This window comes from Mesoplodon bidens (genome assembly GCF_964165515.1).
Source record: "Mesoplodon bidens genome assembly, contig: HAP1_SCAFFOLD_240, whole genome shotgun sequence".
NCBI lineage: Eukaryota > Metazoa > Chordata > Mammalia > Artiodactyla > Ziphiidae > Mesoplodon > Mesoplodon bidens.
The window spans coordinates 490,106-516,763 of NW_027671802.1; the positions used below are offsets into that span (position 1 = coordinate 490,106).

A 26,658-nucleotide genomic window follows, 5' to 3' on the forward strand; every position below is an offset into this window, starting at 1 on the left:
AAAAGGAAGCATCCATCTCTGCATCTTCAGAAGCACACACTTGCTTTCCACCTCCCCTCGCCAAGCTTCACTTTTCAGGAAAACGCTCTCGCTCCGGGCTGGTCGCTAGGCAACCCTTGCATGTAATTCCACGAAATGCCCAGAAGAGGGCGCGAGGACTCGCTCTCCCCGGGCACCCACGCGATGGGGCTGAACTTCGCAGAATCTCGAAAGCAAGAGTGACGCGCTCCAGACGAACTCCACCTGTGGCCGTACCCGAGCCCTAGGCTGCACGGAAGGTGGCACAACACGGCACCTCTGCACCCCACCCCACCCCACCCCCGCAGGGGCCTGGACTCACCGAGGCTGGGTTTTCGATGACCAGTTCGTAGGTCAGCCCTCTGGACCCAAACCTCAGGATGTCTCCGGGTAGGAGCTTCACAGCCACGTTCTGAATGTGGCACTCATTGACGAACGTGCCGTTGCAGGAATTGAAGTCGTGGAGAACAAAGCTGCTTTCGGCCTCATTATATTCAATGAGTGCGTGATGGTTGTCGACGTCTGCAGACTGAAATGCAGAAGGGGGACAGTCAGAGCCAGCAATAACAGGAATAACAAGGAATAACTAGTGCCACTGACACTGGGGGCCCCAATGTGCTAACCACTTCATCTGGCTGGACAGTCACTGCAATCCTCATTTTAAGAGGAGGATGCTGAGGGTCAGAGAGGTTAAGTGACTTGCCTAAGGCCACACAGCTAGTGAGTGGAGGGTCACCAGACCCTGACAGCAGACCCAGACTAGATGCCCAGTTTTGGGGTAGGGCGTCAGGCAACACAGAGGCAAGAGGGAACTCGGGGGGAATTGGCCAGGAATTGGCCACTTGATAGTTCTCTGATCCCATGCAAGGATCCTTTTGGTTGTCCCGAGTGGCAAGATAGCAGAAATGGCCCAACACAAACCAGAAAGGTCAGTTGGCAAGTGACAACTGTCCATTTACTGCAAGTGTTAAAGTTCAGGGGAGGTTTTGTAATAATTGTTGTTTGTTCTATTCATTTTTAAAATAACATGTTTTTTGTAATAATGCAGAAAATGAGAACTAGAGAAAAACACAAAGAAGACATTAAAATCACTTAGACTCCCGTCCCCCAGAGGCAGGCACCGAGAACACGGTGGTTCACATCCTTCCAGTCTTTTCTCTATGCTTACAATCTTTTTAAAAAGTTTAAACACAATTGAGCTCACACCACAAAACATAGTTTTATAACTACCTTTTAAAAGCCTTGGTGTACAATGAAGGTTTTTCCCATGTGCTTAATTATTACTGTTGCTTCTTAAAAGCTAATCAGAATTTATCTAACCAAAGATGATCTATTTTTCAATAGGGGCCCTGGTGTGACCACATTTCCCTCAAAAGAGAGAGACCCCAGACAGTGATTTGTCAGTGGCCTCAGAAACCTCCTGTGTAACCACTTTAATAAGAAGAATGAGCAAAACTCGGCACCAAGGAGGAAATATCACATCCCCACCTGGCCCCGGCGCCCTGGACTATGGGCTGCAGGGCACGTGCGAAGTCCTGTGTCTTCTCAGGACACTGCCTATGAGCCATCCACTCCAGCCTGAGACTTTGCAAATATTTTCTAAGTCACTCTTCTCAGAGTGCCTCACCCAAATTTCATAGAGAGTACTTGGACTTAGAAATCTATACTAATGTCCCACAATATAATTATAACCTATAGCTTATATTAATAATAGCTTATAGTATATGAATAGATAATAATATAACTGCATATATTAGTAGAATATATTAATGACACATTATGTGTAATTACACAAATGCCAGGAAATTTGCTAAGTGCTTTACTGCATTATCCCGTTTCATCTTCACAATAATTCAAAGGGATACTTCCTCATTTCAAAAAAATTTAATTTTTTATTGAAGTCTAGTTGATTTACAATGTTGTGTTAGTTTCAGGTGTACAGCAAAGTGATTCAGTTATACATATATATAATATCTATTCTTTTTCAGATTCTTTTCCATCACAGGTTACTGCAAGATATTGAATATAGCTCCCTGTGCTGTACAGTAGGTCCGATAGTTACTCATTTCTTAGATGAGGAAACTGAGGCATAGAACGATTAAGTGTGCCCACAGTCAGCCACTTTGACTCGCTTGGCTTGTTCCCAGGTTTGCCTGATTCAAATGACTGTGCCTTTACCCACTTTTCAAATTCCTACCAAACACTTTGGCACTTAAAATACTGAAACACAAGAAGAAAGCAGGAGTAGCTCTATTAATTTCAGGCAGAGCCAACTTCGGAGGAAGGAAAGTTATCAGGGATAAAGAGAGGCGATACATAGTGATAAAGGGGTCGATTCTCCAAGCAGACATAACAGTCCTTCACTGTATGTACCCAACAATAGAGCATCAAAGTATGGAAGGCAAAAACTGATAGAACTGCAAGGAGAAGCAGATGAATCCATCATGGTAGCTGGAGACCTCAACAGCCCTCTGTCAGTGATGGGCAGACCCACCAGGCAGAAAATTAGGAAGAATGAAGTTGAACTGAACAGCACTACCATCATCTGGATCTAACTGGCAACCACACAGCTTCATCCCACAGCAACAAAACACACATCCTTCTCAAGCTCCCATGGAACATTCATGAAGCAGACCACATTCCAGGCCACAAAATATACCTCAACAAATGTAAAAGGATAGAAATTATGCAAAGTACGTTTTCAGAACACAATGGAATTAGGCTAGAAACCAATACCAGAAAGACAGCTGGAAAATCCCCAAATATTTGGAGATTAAACAACACACCTCTAAATAACAGATGGGTCAAGGAGGGAGTCTCATGGGAAATAAAAATTTATCTTGAGCTAAATGAAAATGAAAATACAACCTATGAAAATTTGCAAGATGCAGTGAAAGCAGTGCTTGGAGGGAAGTTTATGGCATTGAAGGCATACATTTGAAAAGATCTAAGCTTCCACCTTATGAAACTAGAGAAAGAAGAGCAATATAAGCCTACCACAAGCACAAGAAAAGAAGCAATGAATGAAATAAAAAGCAGGAAAACAATAGAGAAAAGTCAGCAAAATAAAGAGCTGTTTGTTTTTTTTTTTTTTTTGTAAAGATCAATAAAATTGACAAACCTCTAGCAGGATAACCAAGAAAAAAAGAGAGAAGATACAAATTACTCAAATCAGAAATGAAAGCGATGGCATCACTACTGATCTCATGGACACTGAAGGGATAATAAAGGAATATTATGAATAATTCTATGCCCACAGATTTTATAAGTTAATGAAGTGGACCATTTCCTTGAAAGACACAATCTACTGAAACTCACACAAGGAGAAATAAATACTCTGAATAGACTCATATCTAGTAAAGAATTTGAATCAATAATGAATAACCTTCCAAAATGGAAAGCACCAGGCCTGGATGGGTTCACTGGTCAATTCTATCAAACATTAAGGAAAGAATGATATCAGTTCTAAATAATCTCTTCCAGAAAATAGAAGAAGAGAGAACACTTCCCAGTTCATTCTGTGAGGCCAAGCTTATTCTAATAGCAAAACCAGATAAAGATATTGCAAAACAGGAAAATTGCAGACCAATACCTCCCATGAACATAGATGCAAAATCCTCAACAAAATATTAGCAAATTGAATCCAGTGATGTATAAAAAGACTTCTACACCACAGTCAAGTGGGATTTATTCCAGGTATGCAAGGCTGGTTCAACATTTGGAAATCAATTAATGTAATCCATCACATCAACAGCGTAGAGAAGAGAAATCGCATTATCATAACAGTAGATGCAAAAAGAGCATTTGACAAAATTAAACACCATCCATGATAAACTAACAAACCACCAAACCACCACAACAACTCTTGGCAAATTAGGGATGGAGGGGAACTTCCTCAACCTGATAAAGTACATCTATAAAAACCCTAAAGCTAACGTCATATTTAATGGTGAGAACCTAGAAACTTTCCAATTAAGATCAGGAATAAGGTGAAGATGTCCCCTTTCACCACTCATTTTCAACATTGTACTGTATGTCCTAGCTAATGCAACAAGGCAAGAAAAGAGAATAAAAGATAGATTGGGAAGGAAAAAGAAATCTTCTTTGGTGAGGTGTTTGTTCAGATCTTTTGCCCATTTTGCAGATGGCATGATTGTCTATGCAGAAAATCCCAAAGAACCGACAGAAAGCCCTCCTGGAACTAATGAGCAATTGTACCCAGGTGGCAGAATACATGATTAATATACAAAAGTCAATTGCTTTCCTATATACCAACAATGAACAAGTGGAATATGAAATTAAAAACACATCATCATTTACATTAGCACCAAAAAAAAAATGAATTACCTAGGAATAAATCTCACAAAATACTTAGCTATGTGAAGAGGTATATGAAGAAAACTACAAAATGTTGATGAAAGAAATCAAAGTAGTCTAAATAAATGAAGAGATATTTCATGTTTATTTGAAATTCCTTAATGATATATGATGTTTAACATCTTTTCATATGCTTATTTGACATCTGTAGATTTTCTTTGGTGAGGTGTCTGTTGAGCTCTTTTGCCCATTTTTAAGTTGGGTTGTTTGGTTTCTTACTGTTGATTTTTAAGACTCATTTATATTGTTTATTTATTTATTTTATTGAAATGTAGTCGATTTACAATGTTGTATTAATTTCTGCTGTACAGCAAAGTGATTCAGTTATACATATATATACATTCTTTTTAAAATATTCTTTTCCATTATGGTTTATCACAGGATATTGAATATAGTTCCCTGTGCTATACAGTAGGACCTTGTTGTTTCTCCATCCTGGATGTAACAGCTCACATCTGCTAACCTCAACCCCCCACTCCATCTCTCCCTCAACCCCCTCCCCCTTGGCAACCACAGTCTGTTCTCTATATCCATGAAGACTCATTTATTTTGGATACATGCTTACAGCATCTTTATTCATAACTGCCAAAAACTGGAAGCAACCAAGATGTCCTTTAAAAGGTAAATGGATAGACAAATTGTGGTACATCCATACAATGAAATACTAGTGATAAAAATAAACGAGTTATCAAATAACAAAAAAGACATGGAGGAATCTTAAATGCATATTGCTTAGTGAAAGAACCTAGTCTGAAAAGGTTACATACCGTATGATTCCAACTGTATGAAATTCTGGAAAAAGTAAAACTATAAGGAGAGTAAAAGATCAGTGCTTGCCAGGGGCACAGGGGCTCTGGGGCTCAGGATGAAGACGAGGGGCACAGGGGATTTCAGGGCAGTGAAAATATTTTTTATGATACTGTAATGGTGGATACTTGTCATTATACATTTGTCAAAACGAAAGAACGTACAACGCAAAGAGTGAACCCTAATGTAACCTATGGACTTAGTTAATAATAGCATATCAATATTGGTTCATCAGTTGTAACAAATGTACCGCACTAATGCATGAGGTTAATAATAGGGGAAACTGTGTGTATTGGAGGGGTGGATATATGGGAACTCTCTGTATTCTCTGCTAAAATTCCTGTAAACCTAAAACTGTTCAAAAAAATAAAGTATTAAAAAAAATGAAAACACATTAGCTCTTTGGAAAATGTCACCCACATCATCTTCATCACCATTGCCATTGATCTTTGTGTCCTTTGAACCTTTGATAACCCATGAATGAGAGAAATTCTGTCTGTGACATTTTGTTTGTCTCTTGCCAGGCTTCACTGCGTTCAGTTCCTCAAAAACTGTCAGGCCATTATTAAGACATCAAAGCAAGCAGGAAGTTTTCAATGACTCCACAAATTTGGGTGAGCCTCTACCACATGTTAGGCCAGGAGACAGCTTCCTAGTTCGGCCCTATAATATCACTCGCTCCCTTTACTTGGAAAATTGCTAAATGCTGCTCCTGGACAGACGCCCTGCTGCTAATACAGACTGAGTCTGTAAGCCCCAGCCTACTGAGCTGTCCCACTATGAGATGAACTGTTATTTATTCATTATTATTTTTATTATTATCCCTATCGTCCTCTCACATATTTTGAGGGCTTCCTGTGAACTGGGCCCTGCTGAAGCATTTTGTGTGCATTTTTATCATTTAATCTGCATGACAGCCCTAAACAGGGACTCTATTGTTATCTCCATCTTAGAGATGAAGAAGCTGAGACTCAACAGGTGAAGTGAGAGGACAGCATTACCTTGATCCCAAACCCAGACAAGGACACGACAGGACAACCACAGACCAATATCTCTTCTGAACACCGACACCACAGTCCTCAACCAAACAGGAGGAAACCGAATGCAACAGCACAGTAAAAGGATCATACACTATGACCAAGTGGCATTTATTCTTGGAATGCAGACCTGATGGTTCAACATATGAAAATTAATCCACGTAATACATCACATTAACAGAAAGAAGGAAAAAAATGATCATCTCGATGGACGTACAAAAAGCATTTGACAAAATGCAACACTCTTTCATGATAAAAGCACTCAACAAACAGGGAATAGAGGGAAATTACCTCAACATAATAAAGGTCAAATATGAAAGGCCCACAGGTAGCATCATACTCAAAGGTGAAAGACTGAAAGCTTTTCCTCTAATTTCAAGAATAAGATAAGGATACCTGCTTTTGCCACTTCTATTCAACAAAGTACTGGAAGTCCTAGCCAGAGCAATTAGGCAAGAAAAAGAAATAAAGACATCCAAATTCGAAAGGAAGAAGTCAAATTATCTCTGTTCACAGGCAACATGATCTTACATGTACAAAATCCTAAAGAGTCCATGAAAAACCACAACCCTCTTAGAACTAAAAAATACCATTCACTAGCAAAATCGTAGGACACAAAATCAACACACAAACATCAGTTGTGTTTCTATATGCTCACAATGAACAATCTGAAAAGGAAGTTAAGAAAATAATTTCATTTACAATAGCATCAAAATGAATAACATATTTTGGGATAAATTTAACCAAGGTGGTAAAAGATGTGTACACTGAAAACTACAAAGTGCTGCTGAAAGAAATTAAAGACACAAATAAATGGAAAGACACCCTGTATTCGTGGGTTGGAAGACTTAATATTGTTAAGATGTCATTACTACACAGCAGGATCTACAGATTCAAAATCCCAACAGCAGTTTTTGCAGAAATAGAAAAATCCATCCTAAAATTCATATGGAATCTCAGTGGACCCCAAATAGCCAAAATAATCTTGAGAAAGAAAAGCAAAGTTGGAGGTCTCACACTTCCTGATTTCAAAACTTACTGCATACAAAGGTACAGTAATCAAAACAGTGTGATACTGACATAAGGTCAGGCACATAGGCCAATAGAATAGAATAGAGAGCACAGAAATAAAAGTTTGCATATATGGTCCAATGATTTTTGACAAGGGTGCCAAGATTATTCAATGGGGAAAGAACAGTATTTTCAACAAATGATGCTGGGAAAGACTGCAAAAGAATTAAGTTGAACTCTTACCTTACACCATGTATAAAAATTAACTCAAAGTGGATCAAAGACTTAAACATAGTCTAAACCTATAAAACTTTTAGAGGAAAGCACAGGAGGAAAGCTTTATGACATTGGATTTGGCAATGCATTTTTGGATATGATACCAAAAGCATAGGCAGCAAAAGTAAAAATAGATAAATTCAACTATATCAAAAATTAAAACTTCTGTGAATCAAAGGACACAATAAACAGGGTGAAAGGCCATCTAGAGAATGGGAGAAAATAGTTGCAAATCACAAATCTGAAAAAGGGTTAATATGAAGAATATATAGAGAACTATAACTCAACAACAACAACAAAAAAGAACCCCCAAATAACTTGATCAAATATGGGCATAGAACTGGAATAGACATTTCTCCAAAGAAGATATATAAATGTCCAACAAGCATATAAAAAGATGCTCAACATTACTAGTCATTAGGGAAATTCAAATCAAAACCACAGTGAGATACCACCTCATACCCATTAGGATGGCTACTATCAAAAACAAACAAACAGCAACAGAAAATAACAAGTGTTGGCAAGGATGTAGAGTAGGGGAACACTTATGTACCGCTGAGAATGTAAAATGGTGCAGCTGATATGGAAAACAGTAGAGCGGCTTCTCAAACAATTTAGGATAAAATTATCATATGATCCAGCAAGTCCACTTCCGGGTATATACCCCAAAGAATTGAAAACAGGAACTTAAAGAGTTATTTGTACACTCATGTTTATAGTAGCATTATTCACAATTGCCAAAAGGTGGAAGCCACCCAAGTGCCCACTGACCGATGATTGGATAAGCAAAATGTGGTCCATCCATACAGTGGAATATTATTCAGTGTAGGAGGAAGGAAATTCTGACACATGCTACAACATGGATGAACCGTGAGGACATTATATGAAATAAGTGTCACAAAAAAAGCAAATTTTGTATGATTCCACTATGTGAGGTACATAAAGTAGTCAAGCTCATAGAAACAAAATAGAACGGGGGTTGCCAGGAGCTGGGGAAGGGGAAACGGGGAATTGTTGTTTAATGGGTACAGTTTCAGTTTTGCAAGATGAAAAATTCTGAGGCTGGTTGCACAACAATGTGAATAACTTACAACTACTGATCTGTACACTTAAAAGTGGTTAAGACGGTAAACTTTATAGGTATTTTACCACGATTTAAAAAATGGCTAAGATGAAGGGACTCACTCAACATCAGGATGCTGGCCCAGGGCAATATCAGGGTTTGAACCCGAGTCTAATTCCAAAACTTGTACCTTTGATTTGTACCCTGTGATTTTCAGAGTAGAGAGTGATTTAATAATGAGAGAGGAGACAGGCAGGACCTAATATACAAAACAAGTGCATTTTTTAAGGCTCCTGCATTGAAAATGTCTTTAAAAAGTATATAGTGAGTCCATAAAATATTGAGACGTTTCAATTTCTATTAAGAATGACCATCTGCTCTGATGACCCCTGTGCTTTAAGGAAGCCTCCTCGGGAAGCTGACTTAGTTATGACATTGCCCTGAGGTTCACTGACATTGTCGCTGAGGTTCGACGTGTACCTGGAACCGTCCTTTGGAGCTAGGTTTCAACCTTGCATCACCTGGCACTGGGAAGCCCCATCTCAGACCATAACCTCCCACTCCCGGCCTTCCTTATCCTCTGTCTCGTCCTCTCCTTGAGTCACGTAGCCTTTGCTCCCTGTTTGCTCCCTAGGGGTAATGCCCTATGCTCAACCAGCCTGGGCCCTGTTCAAGCTCACCAGCTCCTTCAAGTCCATCCCGGCCCCCAAACCCTCCTGCCACCCTCACACTTCTGTCCTGAGGCTGGCCCAGTGCCCTTTGGGCCCCCCAGCCAGCAGGTCCCTGCTCTCAGGCTTTTCATTCTACTTTGACAACAGCCTCCTAGGTCTTCACCTCCTGCACCTGCCTGCATCCTCCGTCTGCTTCTCCCGACCCTCCTCCATCCCTTTACACGGCGCCCTCTGCCCAGCAGGCCCACCTGTGCGGCTACATCCATGGGCTGATGGGCTCCTTGTGTCTGGTTTCTGGTTGGGTTTGGCCAATGGGGGGGTTAGAGATCAGAGCAGGGAGAGAGCTTGGGGTACTTACTCCCCTGGCTTCCATTCTCTGGGGCCACACAGCTTCCCTCAGAGGACTCTACCCAGCCCTCGGGGTCTCCAGGTCCCAGGAAATGCCCCTGCCCCTCACCCCTCAGCTCTGGGGGTGGGAACAGTCCTCACTCATACTAGCTCTGGGCCCTGCACTATCCTTTGTGGTTTCTCTGAGCCCTGCCCACTCCCTATGGAGTCCCTTCAGGAAACTCCCCTCCATCACTCCACACCCCTGTGAATGTGCCTTCAGCTCCCTGCCAGGACCTGGACTTCCCAGGCTTGGAGAAGCTCCTAGATGGGACCTTCAAGGCTTCTCTTAGCTGCCAAGGGCCTCCGGGTGGTCCTGCCTTCATCCCACCCTGGTCTGGTCCCTCTCCTCAACCATCTCCTCTTCTGCATCCTCACCTTGACAGTGTAACTTCCGTCTAACCTGTGAACGTGCTCACCACCCCCTCGGCCTGGAAACGCCGCCCCTTCCCCCTTCCTTTCCTTTATTGTCAAATGGCTTCAAGAGGGTCCTCTCCCGCTGGGTCCTCAACCCACTGCCATTGCCCTCGGGGGCCTCCTCGGGCTCTCGGCCTCCCTGTGACATGAGACACAGTTTTCAGAGAGAGGCACGTGGCCTGATGGTTCAGGGGTTGGGGGAGCAGGGCAACGTGGTGGTTATTAGAATGGGCTCGAGTCCAGCTCTCCTACTTCCTAGAAGGGTGACCTTGGGCAAGTGATACCTCAGCTTCCTCATCTGTAAGGTAACAAAAGGACAGTCTTATAAGCTACTGGTGACGTATAAATGATATAATACATACTAAAGCACTTAGAAGAGAACATAGGGCAAATGGGAAATGTTCTCTATTATGAGCAAGAGGATGGGCTCTGGAGTTAGAAAGCCTTGAGTTCAAGTCCCACCTCTGCTACCTTCCAGCTGTGCAGCCTGGGGCACGGTTCTTTGCTTCTCTTTGGTTGCTCCCTGAGCAGCAAAAATGAGTTTGATAAGCTGGGCTTCGTAGGATTGACAAAAGGTACTGCTTGGTGACATGTTCTAAGGAGTGGGATAACATTTTTGAAATTAACTTGTGTGTGTGTGTTTGTGTGTGTGTGTGTGTGTGTGTTTTATCTATTTCTTTTAACCTTTTGGCTCTAGGCTATCCCATCCCCCAGCCCCATCCCCCCACTGCCTCCAGAAAGGGATGTAGTGCAGAAATAGTAAAAAAAAAAATGGGGTTTTCAAAAGAATAAGGATATGAGGAAACGGCCAGGCGCTGGTGAGATGACGGGTCTGGGATTGGAAGGAAAGAAGAAGCTTCTCTGCTTCCCCGTCAGCTGGATCCTTCCTCCCCGGTCTCCCCGGGAGAGCCCTGTGGACCGGCAAGGCCTCAGGAGAGGCTGGTCCTGAAATCAGACTGCCCGAGCGTGGTGCCCAGTGCCCCAGCCTCCCTCTGTGACCTCAGGCAGGATACTCAGCCTATCTGTGCCTCAACGCCCTCATCTGTAAAGTGGGGCAAACAACATTAACCTCCTAAGGATGAAATGAGTTAATACACTCGAGAGTGCTCAGAACAGTACCTGGCACAAAGCAAGCTGTCTCTGTGATGAATACCCTCAGCCTGGCAGCAGCTCTCTGGCTCCCTCACCTCTCTGACTGCTTCCAGGTCTCCACGCCGGGCTCCTCTCCCTGCAGATGTCCATTTCCTCCACACTCTGTCCATGGGCTGGGGCCACTGTGCCACCCCCTGGATTCGCAGGTGTGTATTTCCAACCCCTGGTTCATCTCCAGGCCCCAAACTGCCTGGCTGCTTCCGGGATGTTGAGGTGCTCACTCAACCAGTCCTGCTTCCTGCCCTCTTGGTAACGGGATTATCACCTGCCAGCTCATCCAGCCATCTTTCTCCATGGCCTGTGGCATTGATCCTACTGATTCTTCCAGAAAGCTCTCAGACCAGTCCCAAAGCAACGGTCCAGTCAGGTGGTAGTATTAATGTGGTGGGCAGAATGGTCTCCCAAAGATGCCCATGCCCTGATCCTCAGAACCTGGGAATATGCTCCATGAGGTGGCCAAAGGGACTGTGCCGATGTCAAGGTTACTAATCAGTGCTCTTAAAAGAGGGAGACTAAGGACTTCCCTGGTGTTGCAGTGGTCAAGAATCCGCCTGCCAATGCAGGGGACACGGGTTCGAGCCCTGGTCCGGGAAGATCCCACATGCCATGGAGCAACGAAGCCCGTGTGCCACAACTACCGAGCCTGCGCTCCAGAGCCCACGAGCCACAACTACTGAGCCCACGTGCCACAACTACTGAATCCGCGTGCCTAGAGCCCGTGCTCCACAACAAGAGAAGCCACTGCAATGAGAAGCCCGTGCACCGCAACAAAGAGTAACCCTCGCTCGCTGCAACTAGAGAAAGCCTGTGCTCAGCAACGAAGACCAAACCCAGCCAAAAACTTTTTAAAATTTTTTTAAAAAGTGGGAGACTATCCTGGGTTATCCAGGTGGGACTAATTGAACTCCACCAGTCCTTATAAGCAGAGAACTTACTCTGGCTGGATTGGAGAGATAAGTGGTGTTTCTTGCTGGGCCCCCACTTAATAGCCCCAATGCTCCTCTTCCTGGGAAAGCACCAGGTCAACGTTTCCTCTTTACCCAAATCCCCCCCTAGATGGCACCACCTCAGTCTGTGGCATGAATGAGGATCACAAGAACATTCATCTCACATTTCACTGACAACCCCCATTCTCGATTCCACAGGGTGGAATTTCCCTAGCTTAGTCAATTATCTTGTTATCTCAGTTAACTGAGAATTTCCAATTTAGATATTAGATGTTCCCTAAGCTAAATTTACACTCAAAAAGTGAAGCTTCTGTTTTTAGAAGCTTGAGTCAGCTCAGTCTGAAACTCAGCCCCACCTCCCCCGACTAGCTGTGTGATTTGGGCCAGTTCCTTAACCTTTCTGAGTCCCATGTCCATGTCATCAAATGAGGATAATAATGATAATAGTAGTTCTCACCCGCACAGGATTTGTTTTGTGGATATAATTCTATAAATATATATACAGAACATACATAGATGATGTATAAAGCCATGTGAGATGCAGTAAGTAGTCCATAAATGTATGCTGTAGCTGTTTGTATTATGTATGCTATTCAAAAGATTATGATCTTTCTTTCATCTCACATCCATCAGAATGGCTAGTATAAAAAAAAAAGGGAAATAACAAGTGTTGGTGAGGAAGCAGGGAAAGTGGAACCCTTGTGCCCTGTTGTGAGAATGTAACTTGGTGCAGCCACTATGGAAAACAGCATGGCAGTTCCTCAAACAATTAAAAATAAAATTATCATATGATCCAGCAAGTCTACTTTTGGGTATATATCCCAAAGAACTGAAAGCAGGGCCTTGAAGAGATATTTATACACCCATGTTCATAGCATTGTTTGCAACAGCCAAAAGGTGGAAACAACCCAAGTGTCCATCAGTAGATGAATGAATAAACAAAATGTGGTGAATCCACACAATGGAATATTATTCAGCCTTAAAAAAGGAAGGAAATTCGGACACATGCTACAGCATGGATGAACATGGACATTATACTCAGTGAAAGGATATTATACTCAGTGAAAGAAGCCAGTCATGAAAACACAAATACTGTTATGATTCTACTTATATGAGATACCCAGAGTAGCCAAGGTCATAGAGACAGAAAGCAAAACGGTGGTTGCTGGGGCTGGGATGGGGGGACAAGGGGAGTTGTTGTTTCATGGGTGCAGTTTCAGTTCTGCAAGATTCAAAGAGTTCTGGAGATGGATGGGGGTGATGGCTGCACAACAGTGTGAATATATTTAATGCCACTGAACTGCACACTTAATAAAAGTGGTTAAGATGGTAAATTTTATGTTATGCATATCTTACCACAATAAAAAAAAATGAGAAAAATGAGATCACGATCTAGCCCTTTCCTCTGAACTTTTTCCTCTTGGAAGCCCTCCATCTGCTGGTGAGAAACTAGTCCCATCAATTGCTGTGCTGGGTACTGACCAATGAAATCAGCTGCCAGTTCCCAAACAGGGGGCAAAACATTCCCTGAGGACTGGTGAGACCTAACAGGTGAACCACCAGAGCAAGGAGCACTTGGGGAGAAGCCAGGGGTGAGGTGGGGGTGAGGGGGGAGGATGGGAGCACGACCCAGGCAGGAGGACAAGCGCGATGCAGATGGGGAGCCAGCAAGTGCACCCTCCCAGGCCTGTTTCATTCCGTGGATTTCCCCACAGAGAGTCCACCTGTCACCTTATGTCTCAAAATGCAGGTGTTCGCTTAGAATAAGAGAAATGTGAATTAAAATGACACAGGTACCATACTTCACCCCGTAGATCAGTGAAGATCCAATGGGGGGTCAGCACCCTAGGCTGGGGAGGGAGTGGGAGACGGGCGTCCACTGCTGGCAGGACACCACATCCGGAAACCTCTGGTGGACAATTTGGCCATGCCCATCAGAGCTACAGCTGTGTGTGTCCTTTGACAGAGCAGACATACCTGCATGTCCGTGAAATTACGCAAATAATAGGAGAATCCCAGCAGCCTTGTTTAATAATAATAAACAAGATTAAGGTGTAGGCTCTGGTTCTTTCCTGAGAGGCAGCCCAGAACTGACAGGGGCCAGGAAAAGGGACGAGAGTCATCCGGCTGGATGGGATCTGGGGTATGTGTATGAGATCAGTCTGGCTTCACGACCCTCAGATCCCACGCGAGAAGGGCTGACACAGGCTGGAGAGATGGCTAAACCCATGAGAAAGGAGATGCCTGGCAGGACACTGACCACCGAGGGTGAGGTGTGGACACCAGCATTTCAACCCCCTGTCATGTCTGTTCTTTCTTTTTCTCTTCCATCTCCACCTTCCTAGCTGCAGCCCTGCACTGACTTGGGCTGTCCTAGAGCTCAGTCTTCTAGGGATCCTGGGACTTCCCCAGGGTGGGACTGGGGGAGTCCCTGGGGAGGGGGTAGGGTCAGTCAGCCCTTCATTGTTTACCCTTCACTTCTCTTTTCCTCAAAACAAAGTTTATTGAAAGAATACACACACACACACAAGCAGGAGCTCTGCTGATCAAGAAGGGAGAGGGAGGGAGCACTGATGGTGGGGTTCTCAAAGTGTGGTCCTGGAACCAACTCCAGGGACTCCATTCCCCCCACCTGAACCTGGGGAGCATACAAATGTGAAGATTCCTGGGCCTTACCCCAAACCCACTGGGTCAGAATGCCTAGGAGTTCATGTTGAACAACCACTCTTAAACATGAGGAAAATCCAACAACCACTGGCTTTGGTGTTTCTTCATTCTGGAAGAACTGAGTCCCTTTCTCAGCAGAGTTTAAATAACAGCCATATCCAACTCTAAAAAATACAGTTTACAAGGCACATCAAATCATATAAATTATAACTTGCAAGGTTTAGCTGTGAAATGAGCAAGGCTGAGGCTTTTGAGCCGTGTAAAATGGGAGAGGGGAGATTGTGAATAGAGCTCCTGATGGCTCGTCTGCACACAGCAGCCGGGATGTTCACTGGCAGGTCTCCCCCTTGTTTACAATCCTTCAAGCCTTCTTCCCACTGCTTTTCAGATAAAGATCAAAACCCTTATGGTGACATGAAGGAGGCCGACTTGTCCCTTAGCCCTCCTCCTTCCCACTCTGACTTCTGGACGCCCTGGTTTTCTCTCAGTCCCTTGGGTTCACAATATGCTCTTCCACCCCAGGACCCTTGCACATGCCATTCCCTTCTCCTATTGTCTAGTTAAGTCCTCCTTGTCTTCCATATTCCTTTCCTTTACAGCCCCAATGTTGGAATGGAATTAGTCACACCTTTGTGGGATCATTTGACTTATTTCTCTCTCTCCTGGCAGCTTCCTGATGGCAGGGACCATGTCCAGTTCTGACATCACTGTACCCCTAGACTTGGCTCGGTGCTGAGGCTCTGGGTAAATACTGTGCAATGAATGAGTGATAGCAACAGTTATCACTGTTGACTATAAACAGTTCTCACTAGCCTGGCTATAAACAGGCTTCCTACTGCCTTAGGGAACCAAACTCCTTACAGGATATAGAAAAAAGTCTGGAGGGTAAAACCCAGCAAATATCAATATTGATTTTTCCCTGAGCCAAATGATTACAAGTGACTTTTATTTTCTTCCTTATATTTTCCTTTCTCCCAATTTTTAAAAACAAGAAGCATGTAACTACCTTCCATTATCGGAAAGAGTAAATGATGTCGAAATACTACAATACCAATAGTCAAAACAACATGTCAGCCTTGCTGATGAGTAGAAATCTTTAGAAGCATGACTGCCTATTCTTTAGGATTGATCCAGGCAAATAAAACAAACAATCTTTTTTATTTGCTAGATGTAACCTCTGGGTAATTGCAAGGATGATTTTTAGTAATATAAATCCCTGACATTTTTTTTTTTTTTTTTGTGGTACACGGGCCTCTCACTGTTGTGGCCTCTCCTGTTGTGGAGCTCAGGCTCCGGACACGCTGGCTCAGCGGCCATGGCTCACGGGCCCAGCCGCTCCGCGGCATGTGGGATATTCCCGGACCGGGGCACGAACCCGTGTCCCTTGCATTGGCAGGCAGACTCTCAACCACTTCGCAACCAGGGAAGCCTAGTGACGTATTTCTTAAGCTAAGTCTGAGGAGCAGTAAGCAGTCAATTATTTATATACAATGAATGCAACTCAATTTCTGTCTCGTTAATAACTGTCCTCATTAGTTCCCTTTTCCAAATGGCTTATTAATGTCAGTGGGTCCTCATCTCAACCCTGTGCACCACTGAGGATTCTTCTCAGTCTCTGTTTTATGAGACCATAATAATGATCATTGTGACATTCACTCAGCACCACATGCCAGGCTCTTTATATGCATTTCTCACTTAATCCTCAGAATAACCCTGTGAGGTAAGAGGTTTACAGACAGGGAAAAGGAGCTCAGAGTGATTAAGTAATTTGGTTGAAGTCACTCAGCCACAAAGTAGCCTAATGAGATTCAAACCCAGGTCTGTCTATCTCCAAAGCCCGTGCTTTTAAAAATTACTACAGTTTTCTAATATCATAGTCAGGTTCAAAACAGAGATCTCTGTCTCTACTTTAGCCAGACAGGAAATAAAACGACCCCAAATCTATGCCTTGTTAGGATAAAGAAGAAACTACAGTTCTTCTTCTTCTTCTTTTTCCTCCCACTTTGCACACTGAACAGATGTTCTGTGTCCTTGAAGGGAGACCATATCATGGAGGAGAATCTCACGGGGAGGTTCATGGAGTTATCTTTAAATCTGTTGCATTTACAATAAACATTCTCAGAAAACTAGGAATAAAGGGGGAAATTTCTCACTTGGTAAGAACATGTATAAAAACCCTACAGCTAACTCCTACTTAATGGTGAAAGAGTAACTGCTTTCCCCTAAGGTCAGGAACAAGCGAATATAAGGATTTATACACTGCTCTTGTTCAGCAGAGTCCTGGAAGTCTTAACCAGGGAAATAAAGCAAGGAAAAGAAGATTAAAAGCATTCAGATCTCCTTTTCTGAAAGAAGAAATAAAATTGTTCTTATTTGCAGATGACATGATTGTTTATGTATAAAATCCCAAGAAATCTACAAAAGCCCTTATATAAGAAAGTGCAGTTAAGGTTGCAAGATACCAAGAAGCATACAAAAATCAACTGTATTTCTATATACTGTCAATGAACATGTGGACACCAAAATTAAAAATATAATACCATTTACAATCACTCAAAAAAAAAGAGAGAGACATACTTAAGTGTAAATCTAACAAAACACGTACAGGACTCGTATGCTGAAAACTACAAAACACTCATGAGAGACACTGAATAAATGGAGAAATATACCATGTTCATGAATTGGAGGACAATATAGGAGTATATCAATTATTCTCACATTGATATATAGGATAAAACACAATTCCAATCAAAATTACAGCATGATATTTTGTGTATACAGACAGGCTTACACTAAAATGTAAATGGAAAGGCAAAGCAACTAGAAGAGGTTAAAAAATTTCTTTAAGGAAAAGTGGGAGGAATCACTCTACCTGATTTAAGACTTACAAAGCGACAGTAATCAAGGCTATCTCATAATGGTAGATCCATTATGACAAATAGATCCATGAAACATAATAGGGAACTAAGAAGTAGCCCCCATAGAAAGTATGGCCAGATTATTTTTGACAAACTTGCAAAAGCAATTCAATGGAGAAAGGATAGTCTTTTCAACAAATGGTTCTGGAACAACTAAATATCCACATGCAAGAAAAATGAACTTTGACCTAAATCTCACATCATAAACGACAGTGAACCCAAAATGGTTCATAGATTTAAACATAAAACTATAAAACACTTAGAAGAAAACGTAAGAGAAAATCCTCAGGGTCAGGGACCTTGTGGCATGTTCTTAGACATGACACTAAAAGCATGATCTATAAAAGAAAAAATAACTACCTGGACTTCATCAAGAGTTAAAGCTTTTGCTCTGTGAAATACTCTGCTAAGAGAATGAGAAGACAAGCTACGGATGGGAGAAAATATTTGCAAACCATCTATCTGACAAGGGACTCATATCTAAAATACATAAAGAATTCTCAAAACTCAATGGTAAAAAAACTAAACAATTCGATTAGAGACACTTAAAAGATATGAAGAGATATTTCACTGAAGAGGATATGCAGAAGGCAAACACGTACATGAAAAGACATTTAACATCACTATCGATTTGGAAAATGCAAGTTAAGACTATGATGAGATACCACTACACACTTACTAAAACAGCTAAAATGAAAAACAGTGTTTATGCTAATTGCTGGTGAGGATGTGTCTCATACATAGCTGGTGGAAATGAAAAATGGTACAGCCATGCTGGATAAGTCTGGCAGTTTCTTTACAAACCGAATATATATAAACACATATGTTAATCCATGCAATCATACTCCTGAGCATTTATCACAGAGAAATAAAAACTTATGTTCACACAAAAACCTGTACACAAATGTTTATAGTACATTTATTTGTAATAGCCCCAAATGGAAACAAAATGTCCTTCAAAAAGTGAATGGTTAAACACAGGTGATACGTCCATACCGTGGACTATTACTCAGCAATAAAAGAACAAGCTAATAACCTAAATGGATGTCAAGGGCACTACACTGACTAAAAAAAAAAAAAATCAATCACAAAGGTCATACATACATGATGAAAATTATAGAGACGGAGAACAGATTAGTGGTTTTCGGAGCGTGGGGACGATGGTGGGAGGAGGAATTGTGAGTATAAAAGGAGAATCACAAGGGACATCTCTGATGATGGAATACTCCTATATCCTGAGGGCCACACCCAAATCCACACGTGGTAAAATGGCATAGGTCTCCACACATGCTTCGTGCCATTCCCTCTACTATTTGTGCATCTATAATTATTTCAAAATAAAGTTTAAAAAAATCTGTTAAGTGAAGTCTGAGAGTGGTCTGCCTTTCACAGTCCTAAAGGGATTCCATTGCATTTCTCTTTCTGCTTCAATATTTTAATCCCTTTCAAAATGGTAAAAGGCTCAAAGCCACTGTTTGTATAATTCCTTACTTACAATTTCTTCCAACTTCCTTGGCTGTCAATGAGCTGGGACTGTGGACCAAGCCACAGCTAATTCAGAGAATGGAATGAAATGAAGTGAGAGAGCACTGAGGCCATGCCCAGGGCTTACCCTGATTTACTACTTGGAGGTACGGGGGCACGGGAGGGCTCTGAGGGGCCCATAGTCTCCAGAAGCTCTGGAAAGGGCGAGAGGCCATTGCTCAAGCTGGGCCCTTCAGGTGGCCATGGCTGCCAGACGCAGAGCAGGTGAAGGTCAAGCATCAGCTCTAAGCCCACCTTCCAAACCACGCCATCAGGGTGGGACACTGCAGACACAGTCAGCAAAGGACACAGGGCCCATCGCACTTTGCACTGTGCTCATTCTTACCACATGTGCCAGGGAGACCCAGCACATGCCGGGATTGGTTATTGGTGGCACACCGAGGAAGGCTGGGACTGTTAGCCAGAGGCTGTGCTTTACAAGAGACTGGAGTCCACAGAACAGTAAGGACTTTTGGTGGTGTGAGGGGTAGGGAGGGTCGGGGACTGGCTAGGAAGAGGTCTTACCTCTAAAACAAGGTCTGAATTTTCATGCCTTCCAATCGTAGTGCTTTTATTCAGGACAAAATAGCCTTCTGCACTCTTTAGATAGGCTTTCATATTCTCTGCTTTTCCTATAACAGGTTTTCAGAAAACAATTTTGTTAGAAAAATACAGTCCTCTAATTATTCAGTGTCATATTTAGAATGAATGGAATACACCATAATGTCCACAGGAGAAGTCAGCAGAGGTAGGAGTGGATAGCTGGATTTAACAACGATCACAATGATAATTCCGCACATATTTAAGACTGTCCTTTTAACAGTGATAGCCGGCATAGATGAGCTTGCTTCTGATCACAAGAGGACATCCTTTATGTAACTCAGAGCACAAACAAGCAATAGCAAAAAAAAAAAACAACCCAAACAAATCTGAATTCCACTGATAACCGCTCTCCACCTCCCATTAAGCTTAGTTTGGGGTTAGTTATCTGACAGAATCAAATACTCAGTGTTACTAACCCACCACTTACTAGCTCTGTGACTCTGAGTGAGTTACTTATTCTCTCTCTATGCCTCTGTTTCCTCATCTGTAAAATGGGGCTAATAATACTCTGTATCCCAAAGAGTTTTGTGAGGATTAAATGTGAAGCATCTAGAATGGTGATTGCTACACTAAACACCCATTTGTCCTACTGTGATTGTGACTGTTATTAATCTTGGGCTTCTGAACTTTGACTCAATAAACCCCAACTTCTACAGAGCTTCTTAAAGTGTGGAAGAGTCAGTCATCGAGGAAATGGGCATTAGAAGATACTTTCTTTTTAAGTCACCGCATTCCTTCATATATTTAGGTTGAAAAAAAAAATGATTTCCAAAGACAAAATATCAAGATTATAGCTTGGCTGTACGGTCAAGACTCTGTACGTATCTTTTGCTGGCATTTTATTATGAAAATGTCAAACACACAGAAAAGTTGAAAGAAGTGGATGGTGAACTTCTATAGAACCACCACCCAGTTTCTACAATCAACATTTTGTTCTATTTGCTTTATCACATATCTACCCATCTATACATTTTATATTTTAATGCATTTCAAAGTAAATCCTATACATGTTTTTAAATTTTATTTATTTATTTTTGGCTGTGTTGGGTCTTCGTTTCTGTGCGAGGGCTTTCTCTAGTTGTGGCAAGTGGGGGCCACTCTTCATCACGGTGCACGGGCCTCTCACTATCACGGCGTCTCATGTTGTGGAGCACAGGCGCCAGATGCACAGGCTCAGTAGTTGTGGCTCACGGGCCTAGTTGCTCCGCGGCACATGGGATCTTCCCAGACCAGGGCTCGAACCCATGTCCCCTGTATTAGAAGGCAGATTCTCAACCACTGCGCCACCAGGGAAGCCCTATACGTGTTTTTTATTTTTTTATTTTTATTTATTTATTATTATTATTATTATTATTTTTAGCGGTACGCGGGCCTCTCACTGTTGTGGCCTCTCCCGTTGCGGAGCACAGGCTCCGGATGCACAGGCTCAGAGGCCATGGCTTACGGGCACAGCCGCTCCGCGGCATGTGGGATCCTCCCAGACCAGGGCACGAACCTGTGTCCCCTGCATCGACAGGTGGACTCTCAACCACTGTGCCACCAGGGAAGCCCATATATACATGTGTTTTAAAACATAAAAATGTCAGTGACTTCAGCTGGTTCCAAGATGTTGATGATAATTCACATGATATTTGAATTCTGATCCATCTCAGTGCCATGTCAAAGATAGTCTCTTTTCTTTTTTTTCCTTTTTTTTTTTTGGCTGTGTTGGGTCTTCGTTGCTGCATGTGGGCTTTCTCTAGTTGCGGCGAGCGGAGGCTACTCTTCCTCACAGTGCGCAGGCTTCTCACTGCGGTGGCTTCTCCTGTTGTGGAGCATGGGCTCTAGGTGTGCAGGCTTCAGTAGTTGGAGCACGTGGGCTCAGTAGTTGCGGCACACGAGCCCTAGTTGTGGCTCGCAGGCTCTAGAGTGCAGGCTCAGTAGTTGTGGTGCACTGGCTTAGTTGCTCCGAGGCATGTGGGATCTTCCTGGACCAGGGCTCGAACCCGTGTCCCCTGCATTGGCAGGCAGATTCTTAACCGCTGAGCCACCAAGAAAGTCCCCAAAGTCTCTTTTCAACTGAAACGTCACTGAAGTGTGAAGTTGTTAGACTGTGGATAAAAACAAAAATCATCTAGGTCTGACCGTAGAGGGTCTCCGGTCTGGCTCTGCTTTCCATCAATATCTCCATCATCATTCCATCACTGAATCCCTACTAAGTGCCAGGCACTGGGCTATCCTTTTACACACATGGCCTCTTTTCATCCTCAGAACCACCCTGCGAGGCAGGTGTCAATATTGTCCCGCTTTACAAATGAGGAAACTGAGACTCAGAGAAGTTAAGGTCACACAATAGTAAGTGTGTGACAACTCTGGGCCTTTGCATGTAACCAGTGTACAAACCTCCATTGCTGCTGGTGGGGCAGAGTAGGGGTGGGGGAATTGCACTGTCTGCTGACACTTGGGACATGTAATAAAAGAAAGTCCTTGAAACCAGCATTCTATCCTCTGAAAGGAAGACGAGACCCTACCTGGGGGTAAGAGAAATAAAAATAAGCAGCATAGTTTATATTTGTAAACTTTGAGGCCTGTGGATGTCCCACAAATATTGATGCTTTCAGATAATGAGAAATACATTTGATTAAGTTCGCTGTCATGTATACAGGGGAAAAGACATTTCCTCTTCCCAAAGAACCATGCTCTGCTGCCTTCAGTTATTAATCTTCAATTGCAGAGGACCATGTTAGCACGCAACACATTCAAGTCTAATTAAGCTAAAATGGAAACTTCCAAGAAATGTCTCTTCTGCAGGAAAACCACAGGAAACGCCACTAATCTAAAACTTAAACTTGGATCATGTGCATATTTGTTTTTTAGCTCTCACCCCAGACGTCCCCAAGGCTGGGGTCTTCTCTCTGCTCAGACGTCCCCCCTCGGGGCAACCACCTGACTGACCACTCTGGCTAAAGGCACCCTCAGTCATGTTATTCCCCTGCTAGTTTTCCCCTGCTGTGTTTCCTTCCTCGTACTTATCATTCTCTGACATGTTCTTGTTCCTTTCTTTAGTTATGCTTGCTGTTGGTTTCTCTTTCACTAACATATATGTTCCTGGAAAACCAGGACTGTGTTCAGTTTGTTCAGAAGCGATTCTTCATGGGTATTTTGTGTTTGTACCCATCTTCAGAGCAAAGGCATTGAAAGATTTTGTCCTGCACTCACTTTCCGAGGCTGCTTGTATGGCAAACAGCCTGGGAGGATAGAGGTAATGTTTCTAATAAAGATAACGGCTCCTTCTGGGGCAAAAGTTGGGCAGGTTTGCTAGCAGCCCCTTTCAAAGATTGCAGTTTCCTGAGTTTGGAGTTCCTTACCTGGGACACAGACCCACTGTGCGCACAGCATCCACACTGGCTGCTCTGCACCAGGCCGATGGACTTTCAGGGCAACAGGAACCAAAGTGCATATGCAGCTCTGCTGCCTTTTATGTCAGCTGTGCTGTGAGTAATCAAGTTCTTTGTTTCTGGCCCAGGAGTCTCTTGTCTTCTGCCAGGAACTATAAGCTGGGCAGGCTAACTTACTAACTTTCAAACAGGGTCAAATGTCAGACCCTTTGCAGTTCCTGCCAGTTCTGTGCATTACCCCTTCTCCAGGGTAGGGGGCGGCGGGGGGCAGAACCTGACACATAGTAGGTGCTTGGGAAACACTTGCTGAGTGAATGAAAATACAAAGGACACCTCAAAGCAAGTCAGTACAGCCAGCTGGCTAGGAAGCTTTGATAGTAACTACCTTTCATTTTTCCTGTCAGTATCTAGCTTAGATGACTCCTTGGAAAACCTAAATTCTATCTCTTTAGCTTTTGGATTGGACAATATTTCTCCACCTTCATTTTGCCCTGTGCATCACTTCCTTGCGTGAAAACACTGTCAAAGTAATTTGAATGTGTGGAGCTCTGTGAATTCGTTCTTACTCAGCGCCATGGAGCACCAGCCACAGGAAAGAGCAAAAGGGCTTCAGTCATCTGCGTTCCCCCGACCACTTTGGATGGCTCAGAATTGGGCTAAAGGAACAAACTTTCTTTTGAGGTTTACAGTGGCCTCAAAGTTCCTTAAAGAAGGGGAGTTCAGGTAAGGGGCGGGTGTGTGTGTGTGTGTGTGTCTCTGACCATTGGGTGGGTGTTGTCCATAAATCAGGGGAAACAGGGGTTCCTCTCTTAATCCCAGCTATACCCACAGGACATCCAAGAGCTGGTGCCCAGGAGAGGCTTAAAGCTCCCGTGCCGCCTCCCTTGGGGGGCGAGGTAGGGGCTGCACTTAGGAAGGAATGGCTGGTGTTGGGGCACCTTTTCTGGGGTGCTCCTGGCGACCCGAGCCTGGATCAGAGAGTTCGGACTCGGCTGGTGCCGGGTCCCCTGCCTACCCCAACGCCCTTGACCTCGCAGGGCTGGCCTCCTCCGGCCCAGATTTCCTCCCGCCGCCTCCTCGCGCGCCGCTCTCACCTGGCCAGAGGAAGAAGCCCACGCCTCGTCCTCCGCCGAGAGCCCTGACCTCCGCTCTGCCGCCCTCCCGCGGAGTCTCCAGGCGACAGCCCGCAGCCCGCGCGCCCGCCCGGCCTTTTTACAAACGTCGCCACGGCAACGCCATTCTGACGGCCGAGCTGGGGAGGGGCATGGCGTGCGCGGCGCCCAAGGATGAGGGGGAGGTGCGCTGGGAGCACCCGGCCAATTACAGCCCGCTGCAGCGCTGCGAGCCCTCCCCGACCTGCCCGCTAGAGGATGGAGAAACAGGCTCAGTGTTCACAGAAGTAGCTCCAAGTCTTACAGCGGGGAAGGAGCAGACTCAAGAATCCTTCCTACTGACCTTAGCTCTAGGTTCGGTGCGTTGAGGAGGGGGTGGTCAGGCGTGGGAGGGTAATGGAGCTGAGCCACGAGAAGCTTGGAGGTTAGTACCCCCCGTCCCACCCGAAACTCTAGTTCTCTCTGTTGTGGAGGAGAAAACAGAGTAAGCTGGGGGGAACCATCACTTCTGGGGGTGGGGGTGGAGATGGGAGATGGGTGGGGTGGAAGGAACACTTCTGAAAGAATGGAAGATTCTCCCACGTGCTAGGGAAAGGGTATTTACAAGCCCACAGCCTTACTGTTCCTGTCCTTCCCTGTCAAAACTCGCGTTTATTCATTCATGTGTTCTTTACTTCTACAAACATCACCTGAGTCCCTACAAGGTCAGACGGTGGCCCCAGTGTTGACCTGGATCAGATCCTTATGAAACCGCCCCCCTCCGCACTCCCCATGGGCACGGGGCTGGGGGGATGGAGCGTGTGGAGAAGACATGCAAATGCCAACTATCTCCCCTCACCCCATGTCACCTTTTTCAAATCATCCCCTTCTGTCTGGGAGCAGAACAGCCCTGCTGACTACCTACAGAATGCCTCATTTCCCTGGCAGGCAATGACGGACAAGGTGCCCCAAGACAAACTCAAAATATTCATCTGAGAAAGATGAAAGATGGCAGACTCCACTCTAGTCAATTAGAAGATGATATAAGAGAGAAAAATCATGGAAATAGATATGGGATGGAATATATGGTAAAGATGCTCCCACATGCTTAGAGGCTCTTAGAAATGCACATTCCCTGGCACAGACCTCAGAGATTCTGATTAGGCAACTCTGGAGCATGGTCCAGGAATGAATTTGTTGCATTCTTGCAAATTCCTTGTGCATTTGTTAAAAGCTTGGCAAAACCTCAGGACTTTTTCAACCCTGCAGTTGAATCGCAGAGCCCTCCCAGCACTTGTCCCTAGAAATCTCTTCCAGGCCCTCAGTCAGCCTGGAAGGTTCTGCCTGGGTTAGTTCCCTTCGACCAGAAAGACCTTAGGAATGTATGAGGAGTGACCACAGAGACCAGGGCCCTGAGTGGTAACTTCAGAGGAACAGAGAGGGTCAGGCTCAACTCTCCAGGCACATTTCTGCCTCAGGGCCTTTGCAGTTACTGTTTCTTCTCCCTACCTGGCACTTCCCCCAGGGATCTCCTTCAGCTCCTTCAAATTTTTACTCAAATATCACCCTATTTAAAAGGGTCTTGGAATTCCCTGGCGGTCCAGTGTTTAGGACTCGGTGCTTTCACTGCCCGGTTCGATCCCTGGTCGATCCTGCAAGCCCCATGATGCCACCCAAAAAAACAAAACAAAACAAAAGACACCCCCCCAAAAAAACATGAATAACAAAACAAACACCTCACTCTATTGCTCTTCCCTTCATCTTACCACTCCTCTAACATGCTATTTATTTAGTTTCCTTCTCTTATTTGTTGTCAGTCTCCCCACTCCCAACTCCCCCCTGCCCCCCAACTTAAGCTCCATGAGGGCAGGGGTTTTTTTTTCTCTTTTGTTCACTGCTGTATCACCAGTACCTAGAACAGTGCCTGAATGAACGAATGAGTAAATGAACAGGGGCAGCCCTTGCCACCCACCCACAGCCTTGTCTCCTACTCTTGAGCTGCTGAGCTGAACTGTCCTTACCCCAGGACCTAGGCTTCTGTAGCCTTGGCCCTCCCCAGCCCCACCCACAGCTCCATGCTTGTCTTCAGTGTCATCAACATGAGCACAGAGCGCAACCCTGCTCACTGCCAGCCAGACCCTACGGAGCCCATCCAGGCCAGCCTGGAGCCGGAGCCGCCCTTGGCCCCGTGATAGGCTTGGGAGAGCATATGTTGCCATTAGTCCATCTCTCGATGAGGAAATACTAAACGCAGAACAAAGCTGACATTCAGGCTCACTGGAGCAGAAATTGCCAAATCTTGATTGGATCCTGCC

The 26,658-nt window shown here is 44.1% G+C and overlaps 1 protein-coding gene across 1 annotated transcript in view; it reads right to left on the bottom strand.

Annotated features, from left to right (window-relative positions):
- LOC308611039 (forkhead-associated domain-containing protein 1-like) overlaps window positions 1-19,890 on the bottom strand; it is a gene marked incomplete at both ends in the record, with an annotated part of 87,174 nt that extends 67,284 nt beyond the window's left edge. Inside the window, 2 exons of the mRNA XM_081259984.1 lie at window positions 341-547; window positions 19,798-19,890. Coding sequence (XP_081116110.1) covers window positions 341-547; window positions 19,798-19,890 — 300 coding nt within the window. The remainder of the gene's footprint in view (window positions 1-340; window positions 548-19,797) is intronic.
- Between the last annotated feature and the right edge of the window lie 6,768 nt (window positions 19,891-26,658).